This window comes from Neoarius graeffei, chromosome 12 (genome assembly GCF_027579695.1).
Source record: "Neoarius graeffei isolate fNeoGra1 chromosome 12, fNeoGra1.pri, whole genome shotgun sequence".
NCBI classification, from domain to species: domain Eukaryota; kingdom Metazoa; phylum Chordata; class Actinopteri; order Siluriformes; family Ariidae; genus Neoarius; species Neoarius graeffei.
The window spans coordinates 19,169,958-19,193,474 of record NC_083580.1 but is presented as its reverse complement, the minus strand read 5'-3'; the positions used below and the strand labels follow the sequence as shown (position 1 = coordinate 19,193,474).

General features: G+C 41.2%; 1 protein-coding gene across 1 annotated transcript in view; it reads right to left on the bottom strand.

Annotated features, from left to right (window-relative positions):
• The window catches only part of uck1 (uridine-cytidine kinase 1), a 34,642-nt gene extending 13,115 nt beyond the window's left edge, over positions 1-21,527 (bottom strand). The window contains exons 1-6 of the mRNA XM_060935621.1: positions 21,295-21,527; positions 10,257-10,416; positions 5,421-5,517; positions 1,028-1,170; positions 854-948; positions 178-226 (exon numbers count right to left, since the gene is read on the bottom strand). Of these exons, the coding sequence (XP_060791604.1) occupies positions 178-226; positions 854-948; positions 1,028-1,170; positions 5,421-5,517; positions 10,257-10,416; positions 21,295-21,384 (634 nt within the window). The 5' untranslated portion in view covers positions 21,385-21,527. The remainder of the gene's footprint in view (positions 1-177; positions 227-853; positions 949-1,027; positions 1,171-5,420; positions 5,518-10,256; positions 10,417-21,294) is intronic.
• Positions 21,528-23,517: the final 1,990 nt, after the last annotated feature.

Sequence of the window (23,517 nt, the reverse complement as noted above, 5' to 3'; positions counted from 1 at the left end):
AAAAATATGAAAAGTGACATGTTAAGTGTGGGGAACAGGAAAGGAAAAGGAGGTAATAAAGAGAGAAAGGGGCATGCCAAAGGGATGAGAGAAAACTGAAAATAGGACGTCGTGGTAAAGAACTGTGTTTTTAATGAACTGACCATTGGTTTCTTTGTACAGATCTTTTTTACTTACCCATGTTGTCTACTCCACGAGGTATTATCACATCTGCATATTTCTTGGTCTGAAAGAAAGCATGGAGAAAGGAAAAAGAATGGAGACATTTTTTAGAATTTTTCTTTTAAAGAACACTGAATCGAAAACAAAACATGCATTTAACCACTCGATGTGTTAACCCATCAATCTAATTTTTCACAAGGTTTTCTTTGCTGACAATGGATAATTGACAATTTATTATTAATTCATTAATCATTTACTTTCAAGTTATGATTTGGGTCATAGGCAGTTGTATGGGTGCTGTGTTACGCGTTCCAAGTTGCTTTTCTGTTCACCATGGTTGTAAAGAGTGGCTATTTGAGTTACTGTAGAATTCGTCTCAGCTCAAAACAATGTGGATTCTCCTCTGACTTCTCTCATCAACAAGGTGTTTCCACCCACAGAGCTGCCGCTCACTGGATGTTTTTTTGTTTTTTACAGCATTCTGCCTAAACTGTTGTGTGAAAATTCCAGGGGATCAGCAGTTATATTAACTGAAGCTCTTGAACTGTATTTACGTGAGTGGATGCACAGCACTGCTGCAACCTGACTGGCTGATAACTGCATGAACAAGCAGGGGTACAAGTGATTTTGTGTGTGTGTGTGTGTGTGTGTGTGTGTGTGTGTGTGTGTGTGTGTGTGTGTGTGTTCTCACTGGTAAGCAGAACTCCTCAAAGGCTGGTTTAACGAAAGTGGTGTATTGTGTAAGGATCTGTTCCAAGTCACGACCTCTCCTCATGTCTCTAAGAACTGCACACGACATACGCACATGAGATAGAAGAAAACATGTTGACATGCATCAGGTAATCCAAATGTACTGGCTGTTTACCTCTGCGTGACAGACGTACATCAGAGTCTGTATCCACAAACAGTTTCATATGGAACATGTCTCGGACTTCCTGCGTGTAGAATACCAGAATTCCCTCAAACAGCACAACATCAGCTGGATACACACAGATCTTCTCTTGTAACCTACACACACACACACCTTATATCTTGACTTGTGCAACATGAACAACGTTTGTTTTCTTGAATTACAAACATGAGCTCTTATACAAACATTCCTCTGGTCCTTTCATGCATTCTGGATCTGTATTCAATCCTAAAAATGTAACCATGTCAATTTATACTAGTAGTCAAACGCATATTAGAACAGACACAGCTACTACTTGCTTGACAGCAAACTTTGTATTGGGTGTTTTTTTTCTCTCTTTTCATTCAAAACATGGTTGCCACGTCAAAAATGATGATTTCACAAGGCATCTTTAATTTCTTTAAACTCAGAGGAAGGTCAAGGATCGCCAATCTTATCCACAAATGGCAGGTAATCATGCTGATATTCATGGCAAAGAGCAAAGTATAAGGGATATAGTAATGTTTAATTACAGATACTTTAGTAAAACTTTTGCAGCTTTTAGTTGTTTGATTGAAAAACAACAGAGGGAAAGCGAAATGGAATCCAGTGGACATTGTGGGAGCAACTGGATGATCTGGGTTATGCAGACGATATAGTTCTACTCTCACACACATACACGCAAATGCAAGAGAAGACAGACAGACTTGCACAAGCTTCATCAAAACTTGGCCTTACTCCCAATGCAACAAAAACACAAGTGATCAAGATCCACTCCAAGACCAACAATCCTGTGACCTTGAACAATGCTGCCCTAGCAGAGGTAGAATCCTTTACCTATCTAGGCAGTGTTGTAGACACCACGGGAGGGACGGATGTGGACACGAGAAGCAGAATTAACAAAGCAAGAGTGGTATTCAACATGCTCAGAAACATCTGGAGCTCAAAGAACATCTCCACAAACACCAAGATACGCATCTTCAACTCCAACGTGAAATAGGTGATGCTGTATGGGTCTGAAACATGGAGAACAACAAAATACACAACACACAGGCTACAAACATTCATCAACTCCTGCCTCAGAAGGATACTAAACATCTGGTGGAAAGACAAAAGTGAGCAACGTGGATCTATGGAAAAGAACAAATCAAGACCCCATAGATGTACAAATACAGAGAAGAAAATGGAGTTGGATTGGTCACACCCTCAGAAAACCTGCCACAGACATCACCCGTTAAGCCCTGAAGTGGAACCCCCAAGGGAAAAGGAAACGAGGTTGCCCCAGGAACAGCTGGAGAAGAAGCATAGAGGCAGAAATGTCGGAGAGCTTGAACAGAAAGCCACCAACAGAGTGAAATGGAGGTTGTTCGTCAACAGCCTATGCACCCAAGAGGAGCAAAGGGCTTAATGAATGAAATGAAATGACTTTAGTAAAACTCACATTTGGTGCTCATTCAACAGATTGGGCTAGTTTGTATATTTCAGGCTTCTTTTGACATTTTTACCAGACTGGCATTTAGCGTCACCTGAAGCCCGTCTCCTCAAAAACGTCATGAAGCGCATCATTTCAGCAGCTCTGAATACTTGGAAATACACCACTCGTATTTCATATAAACTATATCCAGGACACAGAGAACCAAAACCGTGACACAAATCTCTGTCTCACTCCTGAGGAAATCAATGAATTGTTTTGAAAAACCTGGCTACTTTGTGAATGTGTATATATAATAAAAAGAACATCACACATTGGCTTGAAGATGTGAAGTTTATCTTTTCGTGTTGAAAAACTCGCATTTTTCATAAGAAATACATCATGGATCCGAGTGACATTTAAAGAATATTGGCTGGCTTTGAGTGGCATATCCGATATATTCTATTCAGCTTGTATGATACTGAACAAGTCAAAGAGGAGTTCAATATCATGCTAGCTCAGGGCTTTTCAAAGTGTGGGGTGCGCCTCCCCTGGGGGGCGTCAGAGTTCTTCAGGGGGGGCACAACGTGAGGAAAATAAACCAGAATAAGTTACTATTGTGGACATTTAGCGAACTTCAGCTAGCCTTTACCAGAGACAAAATGGATTGATTTTTAGTACCTAAAGCTACAGTGAGCGAGGAAACAGAGTCTGGGCCAAGCAAAAAAACAGACCCTCCAGGATGTTGCGATTTGCAACTTCAACGCAAATTCAACCAATCCCCGCAAATGCAGGGCAGTGCTGCAATTATATCCAATCACCACAACTTTCCTGCAAATTTGACCAATCGTTGGCGTCGTCTTGAGGTGACGTCAACAAACTACCTTCCGCCTTACTTCTGTGCATACGTTCAAAAGAAGCAGCATGCACGTGTTGCCAGATTGGGCAGTTTCAAGTGCATTTTGGCGGGTTTTGAACATATTTTGGACTGGAAAACATCAGCAGTATCTGGCAACACTGCATGTGCAAGTCAGTGTTTATAAAGGCTTAAATTCTGTTACTGAAAGTGTGTTATGTTTACAGTGAAGGACTGTGTGCACTTTACATTATTTTTTTACTTAATACAAGAAAATGGATGCCAACATTTTTTCCAAAATGGTATTTTATTTTCCATTGTTTAGGCAGCTTCAGCATCATACTGTGAGATTCTGTTCAAATTGTTTTTTTTCTTCTATGAAGCCTGAGCCATTTATTTTATTAGTTTATAATTATTGTTTAATTTAGTCTTCAGGAGAAACTGCCTGCACACAGTACTAGTATTAATAGTTTTTTTCTTACATGAAAGCTGAGGCATTTATATTATATTTTAAGGTAACTTCATGTTGTGCTGTGAGGTTCTCTGCACTTTAACTTTTGAACCAACAGGAGCATTTGGATAAGTAAAGCCTATTTTTCTGCATTTTTGTCGTCCTGGTAATCTTTTATATTGGTAAAGTTGTTTATAGGACCATTTCTCAGTGTCTTTGTTTTTTTTTTAATCAATAGTTTTTCAGTAATAACTTAATATTTAACACATCACTCAATTTTAAATCACAAAAAGAGAAAATCGCAACAATTTCTCGCAACTTTCACTTCCTCCCACAACGTAATCGCAACAAAAACCTAAAAAACACCGCAATTTTCATCGCAATTTTTTGGAAAAACCCCTGCAACAACAGACATTTTAGCCCGCAACAATCACAAAAAAGGCCCACGAAATCCTGGGGGGACTGAAAAAAGAAGGAAGTATGACCACGATTATTTAAAGTTTGGATTTTCCTGGACTGGATCTGAAGATGCTCCACTGCCACAGTGTGTTGTCCGCCAAGAGGTGCTCGCTAACGATGCGCTGAAATGTTTAAAATGTGTAAAACAAGATGTTTTAAAAAGCACAGATGTTTAAAATGCGAAAAAGAAATGTGTACAACAACCATTTTTTAAAAATACAAATGGAACATTAAGTATAGCAACAACAAAAATTGTAAAGGGGGGGCGCTGTTGTTTATTTGCTCTCCGAGGGGGGGGCTGACTCTCCCACACTTTGAAAACCCCTGTGCTAGCTGAATGGAACATATCCGATGTGACACACACACACACACACACACACACAAAAAAAAAGCCAGCCAATATTATTATTAATACACATTCCTTTTGGGTGTTCAACGCATCTTTCTCTTTCAGAATTCTCTCAAAATCTTCCGTATTTAATGAAGCAAACCTGGCAGCCATGTTTGTGTACAAATTGTCACAGTCGCTCACTAACACAGAAGTTTTACATGCGACACAAAACTTTTGCTATTTTCAATTCACTGCGACAGTTTACTGCAGGCGCTGCTGACGAAAAAAAAAGAAATGCTTCTACGCATGCGCAACAGGAAACTCTCACTGAATATTCGCATCAGCTCTGACGTGTGACATCATGTTGTCTTGACAACCATGCAATATTGTAAACCATATTCAATGCTCATTCTTCATTGGGTAAAGTGACACGCTAACAATATTGCATGCTATCAAACCAAATGAACGAAACCTGCTAGAAGGGAATAGAATACGTTTTTATTCCATCGAGAAAGTGTCCTGTATGTATAATAATTTCTGATATTTCACTCTGATAATGTCACTCCCAACGTTTTCCTGCTGGCTTGACCCATGTTGTCAATGGCAAACCGGTTCAAAATTAAAATTTTGATTAACTTTTTTTTTTTTTTGTGGATGTGTCCAGAGAATATGAAGAACATTACACAGTGGCACGAAGATATGAAGTATCTCTTCTGGTGTTGAAAATATTTTCACTCGTTCACATCGCTCACTTGTGAAATATACATTCACCACTCAAAGATAAACTTCACATCTTTGTGCAACCATGTAATATCCTCTCTCTCCCCATCTATCTGTATTTTTTTGGTAGAGATCGCTCACCTGGAATGCGTGATGAAGTCATATGTTGGAATCTCCACGACTTTCCCTTCGACAATGTCCTTCAGCGTCTTGCACATCAACTCTGTATCAAACGCATCTAGTGAGAGAGACAGGACACATATTCCAGACACAATTTTTATTGCTATATCTAGAGGAAAAACAGGCAACACTGTATATAATTTACAAGACAGAATGAAGATACTTTAGCACAAACTTATTCAACCAGAACCACTCAAATAAAGAGAAATGACAGTCGATCATTACTTTAAGACATGAAATGCCTTAATAAAAATAAAGAAAATTAGGAAGCATGTCCAAACTTTTGCCTCCTACAGTAAAACACTGTGTGTGGCGGCCTGAGAAAACCCTTCACATGGTCAAACTGACATTTTCTGCTATATGAAGTTCTGAAAATGAGGCTAGACAGACATTTTCCTGAACTGAAATATCACCCTCCAGTAAAGTCTCTTTTCTTCCAGTCTTTGACATTCAGTGCCTGTATTTGATTATAACATGGAGGCTGTATTCGGATATTTACAAAACAAATCCTTTCCATGTTGTTACATACTCAATAAGCTAAATATGTGGGCGTTACTTTAGAAGTAGACTTCTTCATGAATTTCGTGCAGCTTCTCCTTTTGTAAACATCAGAAACATCTGATTGGGGCGCTGCGTCAAACACCAGGAAAAGAGAAAGGTAAAACGATGAGTGTAGAGTTTATTTACAGTTATAGATAGTTTTCACATGACGTCACAGAGTCGGGGATTCCCTAGTGGCGGCCATCTTGCGGATCAAGCTTACCGTACGGGTGACTGAGCACACATTGTAACGCGCGAGTACAAAGTCTTCAAAAGAACCCAAGCAGGCTATTTAAAGCTAGCAATGGTGCACACCTGTTGTATTCACGGCTGTCGTAATAGGTCAAATGATGAAGTCAAGCGGAGCTTTTATGGAATTCCCACTGTACGGGAGCACGAAGGCGAGCAAACAAAGAAACTCAGCATACAAAGGAGAAATCTATGGCTTGCGAGAATCAACCGCAAGGATTATCAGCCTTCCAAACACAGCAAAGTCTGCTCCGATCATTTTATAAGTGGTAAGTTGTTTAAATAAACAATCAATTGTGTTTAAGTTTGTTTTTGGAAACCAAAACATCATGTGAACAATCTCTGGAGAATGCCTAACTGGAACTGCTGAGTGTACGTTTACATTGTAATGTACACTTAATATCGCTCGTTTGTCACGTTTCTATTTGAAACTTGTCACTTCACTCACGCAAGGGTCATTTTTGAAAAACATTTTAGGTCTATTCTGTACGATTTTATTTGTGTTTGGGATGCAAACAGCGCGCCTTTTGGCGGATGCCGCCTGAATCGCGCAGATCCGATTTGTGTTTTTAGGGGGGGCATTGGAGTGTCTGATTATAATTTCAAAGTAAATTCTGTATTAAAATTACTAAATAAGCAAATCCGTTACAGTCCATGAAACAGGAAGTATAAGGATGAGAAAAAAAAACAGTTTAAATCGGAAAGCTGCGCACATTTGCGCAGTCCTGCACACTGCTCGGGCTGCGCAAATGTGCGCAGCTTTCCGATTTAAACTGTTTTTTTTCTCATCCTTATGCTTCCTGTTTCATGGACTGTAACGGATTTGCTTATTTAGTAATTTTAATACAGAATTTACTTTGAAATTATAATCAGACACTCCAATGCCCCCCCTAAAAAAAAAAAATCGGATCTGCGCGATTCAGCCATGAAAAAGGCGGCATCCACCAAAAGGCGCGCTGTGAATATATAAAAGTTGTATATATCAGACAGCCTTTAAAGTTTGATGAAGTCAGTTTCAGGCTTTGGAGCAAGCTTTGGCAGTTTCAGGCTTTGGCAGCCCTGCATATAGTCACTTGAAAATGCATCTTTGTCCACTTCGTAGGGGTCAATTCCCCCAATCAAGGCCAGTTTGGCTGCATACCGTTGTCGTGAGATGTCGTCTAATGTATGTATATACTTCTGTTTGCTTGATTTTGCCGACATTGATCTTTATTTTAGAAAACTGACTATATAACTTCATAAATTCGTCCAAGATAACGTAGCCGGTAATGGCGATGGTCCGTTTTGTTTGACCCACAAGATGGCGGCTGGAGGGCGTTCCCCGGAACGCCATGACGTCAGTGAAAACTATCTATTGAGGTAAACAGACAGGTGTCTGTGTAGGGATCCTTTCCATGTTGTCAGACACTTAACAACATTATGAACCTGTCAGTGGTGAAAACGAGCAGTTCACTTTGATGTGGATAAATGCCCCACAGGATTACATTGTATAGCCATTTTGCAGTTGCCAGTTATAACACTAACTCAATACTGGACTAATTTCAATTCTTTTTGCTCCTAGTAAATATTTTGACCCAAAAAGAATAATAAAATATAGTGCATTATTGATTTTCATTAAAACCTGACTATGACTTTTGGCTGTTTTTCCCAGAATTCAGCCACAGCAACAAGAGAATCTTCCCAGATCACCACAGAGCGTAAGAAAATCTACAACTGGATGATTCACTGCAATATGACCAGTACCACTTGTGTTCTTTCAACTTAACAGGAAGAGGCTCAGTGCTGTTATTCTCTCCAGAGTAGTTTTTTTTAACCTGTGGGCATGCTCAAATGTATAAATAAATTTTCCTTTTAAAAAAAAAGGAAAAAAAAGCCACCAATAATTCAGACTTGACTGTCTTTGGCTCTAGGCTACGCACTACTGTTCCCAACTGTAAAAACATGCCATACTTAGCCTTTACTCCAGTTCTTTGTTTCTTTCACCATGTTTTCCCCCCCCACTCATTTCACCAACCAATATTCAGATGGTTCCTGTGTCCATATCAATTGAAAAACTGCTTTTTATTTATTCAGTCAGATTGCTGTTTAAGCTAAAGTTCAGTCTTTCTATCTCCAGACTAAAAAGATCTGCTGACTTTATCGACCATACCAAGTGTTCCACCACTGTGTACTTATTTTGCAATCAACGTAGCCCAATTTACTGTTTCATTCAAATGAAAAGGGAAAAATGCTATACTATATTTAGGCATATCAGGTGAAAATTCAAATTCAATCCAAATTGCTTGAAACTGTTCTCACTGAATTCAGAATTGAATGCAGAACATACTTTTCACAGAATTATATAATGTTTATCCATTCTTGAGATTACAAATCAAAGATTGGAGAAAAAAAAAAAGCTTAATTTTTAGAAAACTGCCATAATAATATATGTATTAGGATAACACGGTCCAAAACGGGCCTCATTAACGAATGAGATCAAATGTTTTTTCTTAATAACTTTTTCAAAATATTTATATGGAAATTGGCAGGCACATTTATATACTAAATACAAAGTCTAAAAAAAATTCGTAAAAACTAATTATGCAAATCAGGATTTAATATTAATCATGCTAATTAGGTAAAAACTTTAAATCAGTACACTCAAAAAAAAAGTAATAAAAGTATTTTTAATACCTTCTGTGCTCTGTAGGCCTTTGTATTTATCAAAAGTAAGGCCTACTAGTGTTTATATGAAATAATATAAAATGACATTCACAGCTTTCAAGGCGAACCTCAAAAAAACAGAGCCACATCCAAAAAACAATTCCAGTTAATTGAACTGGAATTGGCACTCACGTTTGACTTTTTTTTTTTTTAAATATCATTCCGACCACTAAGATCAATATTTTTCATCAAAACAAGTACAGGTATATTCTAAAAATGGTTATTTATTTACTTGAATCAGTTTGATTTTAAAAAATAAGTCGGTAAAGCTATGAAAAAACTCACTTCAAAGTCTCCCATGAAGCAGAACATCAAAACTAGCAGACAAAGTTTTGCTGAATACTTCATCAGAAACAGTGAGCGCATCAGTGAACATCTATATAAAAGTTAGCTGATTGATATCCATGAGTAATCCAGTCGGAAACCGATCAGAAGAGAGCGAGCCTGAGCACTTTCACATGACTCAAAAAGCACCGGCAGTTTCCCGACATCACCGCGAGCAGAGAGTGCACTCTATTGTACCAACTTCAACCTGCCGTTACTCCCAAAGTACTGAACTTCATGAGAAATTTCTTTGGAAAGCAGAGATATGTTTAACGATAGTATTCACAATAGAAAAGCTTCAAGAGTTAAGCAATGACAGATTTGGAAACCTAGATGAGCGTCTACATGCACAATTGTCACACCACGGCCAGCGAGCGTCTGATACGCCTACTATATTATACTTAATACTTCACTTTTAAATTATGTAATAACAGGTAGATTATAGGGCGGCACGGTGGTGTAGTGGTTAGCGCTGTCGCCTCACAGCAAGAAGGTCCTGGGTTCGAGCCCCGGGGCCGGCGAGGGCCTTTCTGTGTGGAGTTTGCATGTTCTCCCCGTGTTCGCGTGGGTTTCCTCCGGGTGCTCCGGTTTCCCCCACAGTCCAAAGACATGCAGGTTAGGTTAACTGGTGACTCTAAATTGACCGTAGGTGTGAATGTGAGTGTGAATGGTTGTCTGTGTCTATGTGTCAGCCCTGTGATGACCTGGCGACTTGTCCAGGGTGTACCCCGCCTTTCGCCCGTAGTCAGCTGGGATAGGCTCCAGCTTGCCTGCGACCCTGTAGAAGGATAAAGCGGCTAGAGATAATGAGATGAGAATGAAATGAGATGAGGTAGATTATAACGGTCATCTATAGTAGTCTTGTGTAGATAAACTGCTCTTGCTTGGTCTGTTGGATTTTTTTCAGGATTTTTTTCCCCATCCAGCCCATCACATTGTGAGATTCTGCTGTGAGGGAGTAAATGGAGTTTATCGGATTACCTGGATGGTCGAAGTTGTACTGGCCTTTGAGAGCTTTCGCTTTCTGTTCTGGAGTGAGCACTTGGTAGAAACTGTCCTGGCTTACAATGGTCACTTTCCTCTGGTGATGGTCCACCTTGTTCTGGCCCAGCAACTCCATGATCTTGGCGCACACTGTGGACTAGCAAAGAGAGAGCATTTAATTAAATTCAGTCAAACTGCAAACGACTGATGAGACACCTTTTTGGGGGTATCCTACATATATACAAGGATTAAAACATGACAGTGTGCTGTTACAGGATAATAAATCAATGAACCTACCCAAAATAACAGCATGTCCCAAAATGTTTTATTCCCCTTACCCCACAGCAATTTTCCAACACTAATCATTTATGTACTATATCGATTAAAAATACAACTTCATAGGCTTGCTGTAAGATCTAGCCACTGTTTAGACCCCTTTAAATGGCTATTTCAAAAAAGACCCGAGGAACAAACCTAGTGACTTTTTAAGTAGACGTTAGTGACTCTTCTGCATTCATGTACAAAAACTTGTACAGCAGAAAAGCACTGTTTAACAAAGAAAAACATCCAACACTATTTGTTGAAAAAGATGAATATACTGAAGGAGAAAAGAACTGAAACGAAAGTTTGCTTCATTAAAATTCAATTACAGCATTAGACTCATCATTTAATAACCACAACTTGTAATGACTGTCTCGCAGTACATTATACCTTATTATAAACGAGAGTCTTTACCATAACAGATAATCGGTGAGTGGCCTAGTGGTTAGCGTGACTGCCTCTCGATCGGGAGATCGCAGGTTCTACTCACGATCGAGTCATACCAAAGACCATCATAAAAATGGTGTCATCTGGCAAGGCACACTGCAATACAGATGTGAGTGGGGAGTCAAACTCTCGTGGTTACCAGAGGACTAGCCCCCCATTGTAACCCTAGCTATGTAATATAGGCAAGAGGCCAAGGGCTACGAAACAGAGATCGGTGCATGGTGTGGGAAGGACGTTTTTTTTGGACCATAACAGATATGGTGGTTTGCCACCTTGCCAAGTTTCCCACCACAGGAAAGTCTTCAGGACAGAGGAGTCTGTCCTTTTCAGCATTTCAGTAAAACGAGAAGCTGTGTTTTTTTGAGAGAGCGCAAAAAAGAGAAGCCCTTTTTACACAGATTCCACAACACTGCAGTGAAGAAGACCTCTCGACATGCCAGCTTTGGCTGCTCACACTGAACCAAACAAAGCCAGCAGAAAGCTGTGCCACTGTGTTTTTACATAGCGTGCCACCGTGACATGTAACACAAGAGACCGTTGGCGTCTAGGGTGAGGGATAACACTGTGCATCAAAAATACAAATACTCCAAGCCAAAATAATAACAGCAGATGAACTGAGAGCGCTTAGGTACTTCTGCAACCCGTACACATTTATACCACTCTTCAAAAGCAAACAAAGTTCCTGAGCAATGTGTCTGTAAGATCAGAAATACACTGAAGGAGAAATTGAAGAGAAGTGGGAAGCAATACCCACTTCCCACTTAACTGCATAACTGTCATCACTTGTTTACCGCAATGCATTGTGGGGGATAGCCGGGGTCGGTAGTTGAGCGATATGACGGATGTCAGATTAATTTTATGTGAGAGCGATGCGAGAGGAGCAATTTTGCTGCGTTCTGTCGTGGAAGACAGTGAATTTGGTGATTTAAAGAGGTGGATAACATGTCAAGGGTTTACAGCAGGAAAATCAAAATCCAAATCAAGTTTGGTGAGAAGGTAAGAGTCTAGACTGAGTCTACCACACTGTACATCATCAAATCTCAATGTCTTATTTCTGAGGACGTATATTGCACCAGCTAAACTTTATCGAGAAAACAAATCTATCTGAATATCGGGAATTGGATGTAGCCTCTCTGAAATTGGCTGTAACGTCTATAGCGTTCATGGCGAAGTTACATTCATGTTAGGCGTACTACATTAAGAAAGTGCAATTACTTTATTTATTTACTTACAAACGGAATTGATTCCAGAAATTCAAGAAAAGGGCTCCATATCCTGTAAAATTTTGTGGTGGAGCCATGCAACATAGCCCTCATCTTCTCTAGATGAGAAAAGGACAAAAGGTCTCTTAACCAATGAAAGACGGAGTGGTTGGTGGAGTGGAAGATTGCCATCTCAGTAATTAATTTCCAAGCTAAGAGAGTGGTAAATGCTATGAAGTCAGCCTTATATTTAGGCATCAGTAGGGTAGAGGGTAGCACACCAAACAAAATGGTTACTGGAATAGGATCAAAAGGTACATTTAATATAGTCGATAGAATATTGAAGATGTCAGTCCAATAGTCGTGGACAGAGGGGCAAGATAAGAACATATAGGTATTAAAGAAGCTGGTGCTTGCTGGCATTGGTCACAAAGGGGGCGTGTGTGTGTGTGTGGGTATATCTTCAAGATCTTCTCCTTACTCCAGTGGAGAACCTTAAACTGTAGGAGGCCGCATTTGACACAGAAAGAAGACGAACGTACTTGATACAAGATTTTCTCCCAATCAAAACACTTATAAATGAGCGAGTTAAATAAAACTTGATATCAGGAAACATTACAAAAAAAAAAAAAAAAACATACTTTGGAAACCTACTGATCTGTCATGTTCAGTATAAATGCATCTTCAATAAATGCCACTAGTGAGGTACACTGAACATTATACAGATCCAAAAGAGAACCCTTCGTGGTTTTGGAGTTTTATCAGTCCGACAAGCTCATTCGGCTGCCGAGTGCTTCGGCACGTTGAGGCAAAGGCCGAAGAATGCTTATTTGTTTTACAGGCTTTGAAATATCGCTAGTTTCAGACGATGAACAGTGTCGATTGTTATAATCTATAACCGAAGGCCATTCCGCAGACCATGTAAATATTGCTGGGTCACAGTTTAAGTACATCTTTTTCCCACCAGAGAAACGTAAGCTACAAACACTTATCCATTTCAATTCAGTTCAAAGGTTTTTGTTATCCATTTCTTTCTTCTCTAAAAGCTCAAATTAGGTGTTCTCTTTGTTGTGGAGATGCATTAAGGCACACAGCAATTCGCTTTAGGCATGGTTAAAACCGGTTAGACAGAATAATGCAGTGTTTAACAAAGGCGAAAGTAAACAATACAGCAGAGTTGACCCCAGGTATCACCTATAATGCATTACGGTAAACATGCAATAACAGTTATGGGTTAGGGCTATTGCAGCAGTAGGGTGGCCAGTTCCTTTCTGCACAGTCACATTCACACCTATGGACAATTTAGAGAAGCCAGTTAAAGGGGAACTGAAGTCATTTTTAAACTTACTTTATTTCTTAATTAACGTGTTATTCAATTACATTTTCGGTTTTATTAACCTTATATTGTGACTCATATTGGCATATTATATTACACTTATCAGCCTTTTCGGTTTTTAGCCATGTTGAATGTAGTTCGTACGGTCCACGGCAGGCGTTGCTTATCCGCGCGATCTTCACAAGACTTGTGCGAGGCTTTAAATGTAAAGTGTCGGTGCCGCCATTTTGAAAACTGTTTACACAGCAGCCAGATCGCCATATCATTCCAATTTAGATTAATTTCGAGATTTGCCAGCTTCATCAGTGATGGAGTGTCAGTCCTGCACGCGCGCCGAGTATAAGGCGCACCTAAGCTCAATTAAGGAACTGTCTTTTTGCCTGTTTAAGGACTGTGCAGATACATTTGCATTGTGAAGTATTACAATACGCATGTACGCATTGCCGAGCCTTTCTACCCGTTGTCTTGATTTCCTGTTTCACGATCCTTGTGCCTGTTTCTCGCTCTTGTCCTCACTTAGCCTTTGATGTACTGTTTGCACCTCAACCAACCCTTTTGCCTGTATTCTCGTTTTTGATCTGTATGGCGGCACAGTGGTGTAGTGGTTAGTGCTGTCGCCTCACAGCAAGAAGGTCCTGGGTTCGAGCCCCATGGCCGGCGAGGGCCTTTCTGTGCGGAGTTTGCATGTTCTCGCCGTGTCCGCGTGGGTTTCCTCCGCGTGCTCCAGTTTCCCCCACAGTCCAAAGGCATGCAGGTTTGGTTAACTGGTGACTCTAAACTCACTGTAGGTGCGAATGTGAGTGTGAATGGTTGTCTGTGTCTATGTGTCAGCCCTGTGATGACCTGGCGACTTGTCCAGGGTGTACTCCGCCTTTTGCCCGTAGTCAGCTGGGATAGGCTCCAGCTCGCCTGCGACCCTGTAGAACAGGATAAAGCGGCTAGAGATAATGAAATGAGATAAGACTTCGAACCAACTGAGAAGAGTTGGAAAGACGACAGGATAAGGAGTAGTCCGTCGCGCTGGTATTCATCATTACTGTTGCACAATTAAAACATGCCAGATCAGGTGGTTGGTGGGTTTTCAAAATAATAAATACATCCATGTATGTATTTTTGTGACAAATACATATTATACGGAGCGGATTTACCTCGTAATCCTCACTAAGGTTTCGGACAGCACTACAAAATGGCATTTGTCAGCATTCGAAGGAGGGTATGCACGTCTTTTGACAACGTTGACCACTTTGATTTCCGCTGTATGTTTTACTTCCGTCCTACGAAGTCTCGCACAGGTCTCAGCGAATCTTGTTTACGGCCATTGCTTTGACATATCACATAGCATATTTCAAACACTCATAACTCGCTATATCAGTGACAAAACAGCTATCAAAAATGCATTCCTATATTTTATAAAAATGAGAAATAGAATTCTGATTTAAAAAAAAAAAAAAAGGCCTTTCAGTTCCCCTTTAACCTAACCACATGTCTTTGACTGAGGAAGCCCATGCAGACACAGGGAGAACATGCAAACTCCACACAAAGCAAGGCAAGTTTATTTATATAGCGCATTTCATACACAGTGGCAGTTCAATGTGCTTTACAGAGGTAAAAGCAAAACAGTAAACAATAGAAAATAAAATTACATAAAATAAAGGGGGAAGAAGAAAAAAATAAGAATTAAACAATAGTAGAAATAAAATAAAATGAAGTAAAAGTTCAGTAAAAAACAGCAGAATAAAATAGAATAAAAGTTAAGTAAAGTTTAAAACATGCAGAGACTGTAAAAGTTAAGTAAAGCTTAAAACATGTAAAGATGACGATATTTATCAGTTAGCAGAAAGCATCTGAGAACAGCTTGGTCTTTAGTCTAGATTTGAAGCTGCCAACAGCAGGAGCATTTTTAATGTCCTCTGGGAGTTGGTTCCATAGCTGGACTGCATAGTAGCTAAAAGCTGCTTCACCACACTTTGTTTTAACAACAGGTTTTACCAGGAAATTTTGCTGCTGCGATCTGGTAGATCTGATTGGGTTAGGCCGCTGCAACATATCAGAGAGGTAATTGGGCCCTGTACCATTTAGAGATTTGTACACCAACAGCAATGCTTTAAAGTCAATTCTGTAGCTTACTGGAAGCCAGTGAAGGGACCTTAGAATTGGAGTAATGTGCTCTGTTCTTTTTGTTCGTGTGAGAACCCTAGCCGCTGCATTTTGAATCACCTGATGGTGTTTTTTGGCAGGCCTGTGAAAAGGCCATTGCAGTAGTCAACCCTACTAGAGATGAAGGCATGTATAAGTTTTTCCAGATCATTTTTTGACACAAGTCCTCTTATGCCGCTTTTCCACTACCAACGCGGCCGAGTTGGGCTGAGCCGTGCCGTGCTGAGTTGGGCTGAGTCGAGATAAGTCGGGCTGTTGGAGTTGCATTTCGACTACAACTGCGCTGAACCGTGCTGGCTGGAAGTGGGTGGACACATTGGGTGGAGTTAGCGAAAGTGGGTGGACGTCACGTGATGTCGTTAGGCGGCGCAAACAGTGACATCAGTGGCCTTTTAAGCGGCAGTCTCACGCCCCGGATAGTAAACAATAAACATGGAGTCGTTAGTGTTGCTGGTCTTGGTGCTGTGGCTTGTTGTCACCGACAACGCCAACAGATACTGGCAAGAGCGTATAGATGAGGCGAGGCGCATAAGGCTTCAGAAATTCTCGTAATTCGTAATTATTATTCTTCCGGGTTTACGGTGTTTACAGATCCCAGCGTGCTCATGGGGCGTGTGTGGGCATGTGAGGACACTCCTCCTCACCAATCAGTGCACAGGGGAGTGTCTCCTCACGCCCCTAGCCCCACTCGGCTCGGTTTAGCTCGCTTCAGCCCTACTCCAAAACCGCGCGAGTTTTGGGTGCTGAGTAGGGCTGAAGCGAGCTGAGTCGTGCTGCTCTGAGGTAGTCGAAACGCGAGCCGTGTCGGGCTGAAGTGAGCTGAAAAAGGGTAGTGGAAAAGGGCCATTAGTTTGGAAATGTTTTTTAGGTGATAAAATGCCGATTTAATGATTGCTTTCATGTGACTGTCAAAGTTTAGCTCGCTGTCAATGAAAACACCAAGATTTTTAACCATATCTTTTGTTTTAATCCCCTTTGTGTCAAGAATAGTGGTAATCCTGAGTCTTTCATCTTTTTTCCCCAAATAGAATTACTTCTGTTTTATCTGTGTTCAGCTGAAGAAAATTTTGAGACATCCAGTTGTTGATTTGGTCGATACACTGGTAGAGACATTCAAGGGGGGGCATAATCATTAGGTGATAGAGCAAAATAAATTTGGGTGTCATCTGCATAGCGGTGATACAAAATTGAGTTGTTCTTGATAATTTGTCCAAGTGGGAGCATATAAAAGTTGAATAGTAATGGTCCAAGGATCGACCCCTGGGGGACACCACAGGTCAAGGACATTGATGTTTAGGTACAATTTCCCATGGTAACAAAGAAGCTTCTATCTTTTAAGTATGATTTTAACCAATTGATAACTTTACCAGTCAACCCAACCAAGTGTTCAAGTCGATATAGCAGTATGTTGTGATCAACAGTATCAAAAGCTGCACTGAGGTCCAGTAACACCAGGACCGATGTTTTGCCTGCATAAGTATTAAGACGTATGTCATTTATAACTTTAATCAGCGCTGTTTCAGTGCTATGATTGGCACGAAATCCTGACTGAAAGTTATCAAAACAGCTGTTTGATATCAAGAAGGCAGTTAATTGATTGAAGACAATTTTTTCAAGGATTTTCCCGATGAATGGTAGATTTGATATTGGCCTGTAGTTGTTTAGTACTGAAGCATCCAGATTATTCTTTTTAAGTAGGGGCTTTACAACGCCTTTTTTCAGGGACACAGGAACAATGCCAGTCTCTAGGGATGTATTTATGATCTGAAGCACATCTGTAATTATGAGGTGAAGAACAGACTTAAAAAAGTTGGTGGGCAGAATGTCCAATTCAGATGTTGAGGAACTGAGATTTTGTACAGTTTTTCAAGAGTCTCGTAATCAATCAAACAAAATTCTGACATTGTGTTGAAATTGTCTGTCTGTCACTGGTGATTGCAGCTTTTCAGTTATTTGCAACTGAGATATATTATGAGGAATATTCTGCCGTATTTTATCAATTTTACCTTTGAAGAAGGATGCAAACTCATTGCATTTATTAACTGAGAGAAGTTCAGGTGCTAATTGTGGTGGGGGATTAGTTAGCTTCTCTACTGTTGAAAATAGCACACGGGCATTGTTCATATTCCTGTTGATGATGTTGGAGAAGAAAGACTGTCTTGCTTTACCAATTTCATAATTATATTTACAAAGCATCTCTTTATGGATTTGATAATGGATGTGAAGTTTAGATTTGCGCCATTTTCTTTCAGTCTTCCTACATTCTCTCTTTAGCAATTTAACAGCTGGGTATTGCTTCCATGGTGCTTTCTGCTTGTCATTGACTCTTTTGATTTTGAATGGAGCAATATCATCCATAATTTGGGTCATATTTAAATTAAAAATTTCCAGTAAGTCGTCTACAGAGTCTGACATTTTAGTTGAGATCCGAGAGAGAGCTTGCTCAAAGAGAACACGTGTTGTCGTTTATGACTCTCCTACCCATAGTCGTTGAGCTGTTCTGAATGTGAGGGGACATAGAAACATCAGAGAAAACACAGAAATGATCAGATAAGGCCAGGTCAACAACAGTAGTAGAAACAGTAAGACCCTTTGCAATAACGAGGTCAAGGGTATGACCACGAGAGTGGGTCGGCCCCTGTACATGTTGTACTAGGTTAAAGTTGTCAATAAGTGCAAGTAGTTCTCTGGCATTAGTGTTTTCAGGATTATCTACATGCAAGTTAAAAATCCCCAGATATAATAAGACAGTCAAACTCTAAGCAAATGACAGACAACAGTTCACCAAACTCTTCCAGAAAAATTTTGGCTGAATGTCTCGGAGGCCTGTAAATAGTTAATAAGAATATGTTAGGAGAGCATGTAACAAGTGCACATAAGTGTTCAAAGGATGTAAAATCACCAAGCGAGGACTGTTTACATTGAAAAGAGGCTTTGAATATATTTGCGATCCCTCCACCTTAGAGCCCTGCACTCCCGCGGGACCCGACGCAAAGCAGTGCGGCGCAGGACAAATTTTGAAAGCTCATTGCGGGCGCAGGCGGGAGGGGGAGTGCACAATGCGGGCGCGGGCGGGAGAGGTGATAAGCTGCAGTCCCGCTAACTAAAAACGTGTTTAAAATAAAATTTATAAATCATTAATTTATGTCTATCGTATATAATTTGTGCTGGATATTTTATTTGGCATTAATAAAAACATTTTAAGACGCCTAAATTTGCGGATGTGGTCTAATCTCGCGTACGTTTCCGATTCCTTTCCGCTCTTCCGTGTTTGAGATCTCCGATCATGGCAGAAGAGCAGAGCTCCTCTAGTGAAGCTCACAGTGCTTCAGAAGTAAGTGCTGCTTTAAAAAGAGGTACATTTACCGTTAAAAAGTCGAGTATTAGTCCTAAGTATTAAAAAGTATTTTAAAAAAAAGTATTAACTAGTATTAAAAAGGACTGTGTATCGCACAGATTGTTCAATTTAAAGCTAGGAATAGACAGTGTATAATCTGAGGAGCTGGTTGTGGTTGCGCAGCACTTCATATGAGAGGAGAATGAAATCGCGGTTGGAATCATAACGCCAAAGACTCGGAAGTGGGAGTGCGCAAAGCGAGAGCTGTCAATCATGAGCGCATGCAGCGCTCAACTTGGAATGTGTCAGCAGAATGTCAGAGTCTAAACAATAAACTTACAATAAATGAAGGATCGGTCAGTGGAGAGCTCAGCATGTTTAATTCCCCAAGCCAAGGACAAGAACTTCCGTGAGAAATAACACGAACGTCTGCATCATGCGGGATTTGCGGGCGGGAGCGGGACTGAAAATCATAATTCTTTGCGGGAGCGGGACTGAAAATCATAATTCTTTGCGGGAGCGGGACTGCACAACAATGCGGGAGCGGGCCTGAAAATTCTGTCCCGCGCAGACCTTAACTCCACCTTTCCCATGTCGGGTAGCGGCTACGTTCACACTGCAGGCTGAAGTGACTCAAATCCGATCTTTTCGCCCATATGTGACCTGTATCCGATCTTTTATTGACAATATGAACGACACAGATCCGATTTTTTCAAATCCGACCCAGGCCGTTTGGATATGTGGTGCTAATTCCGATTCCTATCCGCTCTTTTCATATGCGACTTCAGTCTGAACCGCCAGGTCGCATTCATCCGACTTACACGTCATCAACAAGCCACAAACGTCACTATTCTGCGCTGAAGTAGGCGGCGGGTCTCTCAAAAAAAGTTACAACATGGCGCATAATCACGGGCGCAGATAGAGGGGGGGACTCGTCCCACCCAGATTTAAATTCACCTCGTTTGGTCCCCCCCCCACTTATAGGGAGGAAAAAACGTCTATGCTGTCTTTCTTTGTATAAGGCAAACCTCACGGAAAAATCAAAAGACTAATTACCATTCGGTTTATTGAGGTGCACGGCAGTGTATACATAGTTGCAACAACTCACATAAAACAAAGACTGATATTCGGTTGGTTGAGCTGCGCAGACTGCACAGGTTGCGAGCTCGAGCTTGGTTGCTATGGTTACTAACAACAAGTTTGACAGGCATATCGGGGTTGGGGTTGGTTTGCTGGCAGCTTTGTCCCCCCCCAGTTTTTTGTCCCTCCCAGTTCAAAAAACGTATCTGCGCCCCTGCGCATGACATCAATGCGAGGGACGCTTCGGGCTGTGAAGGTTCTGAATCTTCTCAATGGAAGGATGCAGAGGTTAGGGAGCTGATTTCCATTTGGGGGGATACAGCTATTCAAGCTAGATTGGATGGGTCATACCGCAACCGGGCGGTTTTACTTCCGTAAACACTGGCCATGCTCACTGCGTGTGACGTCGTCGTATCCTGCAATGCGCATGCGGAACACTTTTAGGTCGCTTTTCGTTCATACTGAGGATCACATACAAGTCGCATATATTTGTTAATGTGAACGACCTCACAAAAAAATCGGATTTCACAAAAAAATCGGAATTGAGCATTAAGCCTTGCAGTGTGAACGTAGCGTAAAATTTGGGGGAACTGAACAAACTCCTTTCTGTTCGGTTCGAGGCCCGAACCCAGGACTTTCTTACTGTGAGGCGACAATATTAACCAGTACACCACCGATTATAATTATTATCTTCAGAAAAATCTTCCTTCTTCATGTCCCATGCTTTGATATGCAAATAACCGCAAAGATTCTCTCAATATGCAAATGATATCGTTACGTCATTTGGTGACTTTTTGAGCAAGTATTTTGAGATTTTCCCCTTAAAAGAGTCGTCCAGACACACACCATGATGTCTTTTTAACGTCTTGTTAGCATTGTTTGTTTTATTCTGACGTGACATGCTAGCTAACGTTATTATTATTATTTCGCATTCTAGTTAATTGGCTCGCGCGCGCTAGCATTTAGTCCTCTGTATGCTAACAGGATTGTACTGACTATATGCTAATATGGAGCAGTCTTATTTTATCCGTTTTAACTAATTATTATAGATTATGTTTATGCTATGCTACGCTACATGACGCTAGTACTTAACACAACAAACACAGCGTCCTGCTTGGGCGCTACACGCAGTGTTGAGGTACAGTTGGAAGTTACCTTTCCACTGGCGGTTCCTCCACTGACCCCGATGAGAAAAGGTCGGTGGCGCGGCCGCTCAGCTTCACCCAAAGGCACGGACACCTCCATGGCGGTGCAGAGATGTCGCTTTCTTCTAAATAACTAAATAACTTCCTTATTAAAGCGCATGAAACTTTTCACCGGCCTCGGAAAGAGACGTACCTCAACTTACCGAGTCTGCATCGGGCCTTTCACAACACTATCTGGACTATGGCTCTGTCCAAAACTCCACTCTAGTGCACTTTGTACAAGGGACGTCCCTGTTCTGATAATGCTCCTCGTAGGCGACCTATAGAGTGGCCTGAATGTGGTTTGGGACATTTCCGCACTACACACCGAACGATTTAAGGTGCGCATTATGTGACTGAACTGTGACAAATCACTCAAGTATGGAACGCAAGAAATTTCCAGAATCCCAAAATATACGTTCTATATTTTACCGCGCTATGTAGGTAACATGGAGATTTGTGACGCAGTCTGAATCATCATGAATTAATATCTAGCCTAGTAAGGCCACTGCGCAAACTATCAGGAAATAAAAGTGTCAGAATATTCTTTTGCGTTTATATTTACTCGTTGATATGTTTCGAAGAAATATCGATCAATCATACAACCTGACTGAGTGATGTAACTCGCTAATGTCCACTAGATAGAGCCAACATGTCACTTGTCCATGCAGTGAGCTAGTATTTAGCAGGTTTTGCTAGGTACTGTCATACGTCAACGCCTCCGCCATATTGGAAAGGTCCAGATTCGCTCTTAAATTTCATCTCATTATCTCTAGCTGCTTTATCCTGTTCTACAGGGTCGCAGGCAAGTTGGAGCCTATCCCAGCTGACTATGGGCGAAAGGCGGGGTACACCCTGGACAAGTCGCCAGGTCATCACAGGGCTGACACAGAGACACAGACAACCATTCACACATTCGCACCTACGGTCAATTTACAGTCACCAGTTAACCTAACCTGCATGTCTTTGGACTGTGGGGGAAACCGGAGCACCCGGAGGAAACCCACGCGGACAACATGCAAACTCCACACAGAAAGGCCCTCGTCGGCCACGGGGCTCGAACCCAGACCTTCTTGCTGTGAGGCGACAGCACTAACCACTACACCACCGTGCTGCCCACTCTTAAATCTCATCTCATCTCATTATCTCTAGCCTCTTTATCCTGTTCTACAGGGTCGCAGGCAAGCTGGAGCCTATCCCAGCTGACTACAGGCGAAAGGCGGGGTACACCCTGGACAAGTCGCCAGGTCATCACAGGGCTGACACATAGACACAGACAACCATTCACACTCACATTCGCACCTATGGTCAATTTAGAGTCACCAGTTAACCTAACCTGCATGTCTTTGGACTGTGGGGGAAACCGGAGCACCCGGAGGAAACCCATGCGGACACGGGGAGAACATGCAAACTCCGCACAGAAAGGCCCTCATCGGCCACGGGGCTCGAACCCGGACCTTCTTGCTGTGAGGCGACAGCACTAACCACTACACCACCGTGCTGCCCACTCTTAAATCAACAATGTAAAAAGAAAGTCAAACTAGAAAGGAGGTACAGTAAAGTCGGGTGGTGCAGTGATGAGCACGGTCACATCACAGCAAGAAGATTCTAGGTTTGAGCCCAGTGGCCAATCAGGGTCTTTCTGTGTGGAGTTTGCATGGGTTTCGTCTGGGTGCTCCGGTTTCCTCCCACAGTCCAAAGATTACAGTGGTGTTTGAAAGTTTGTAAACCCTTTAGAATTTTCTATATTTCTGCATAAATATGACTTAAAACATCGTCAGATTTTCACACAAGTCCTAAAAGTAGATAAAGAGAACCCAGTTAAACAAATGAGACAAAATATTATGATACTTGGTCATTTATTTATTGAGGAAAATGATCCAATATTACATATCTGTGAGTGGCAAAAGTATGTGAACCTTTGCTTTCAGTATCTGGTGTGACCCCCTTGTGCAGCAATAACTGCAACTAAACATTTCCGGTAACTGTTGATCAGTCCTGCACACCAGCTTGGAAGAATTTTAGCCCATTCCTCCATACAGAACAGCTTCAACTCTGGGATGTTGGTAGGTTTCCTCACATGAGCTGCTCACTTCAGGTCCTTCCACAACATTTCAATTGGATTAAGGTCAGGACTTTGACTTGGCCATTCCAAAACATTAACTTTATTCTTCTTTAACCATTCTTTGGTAGA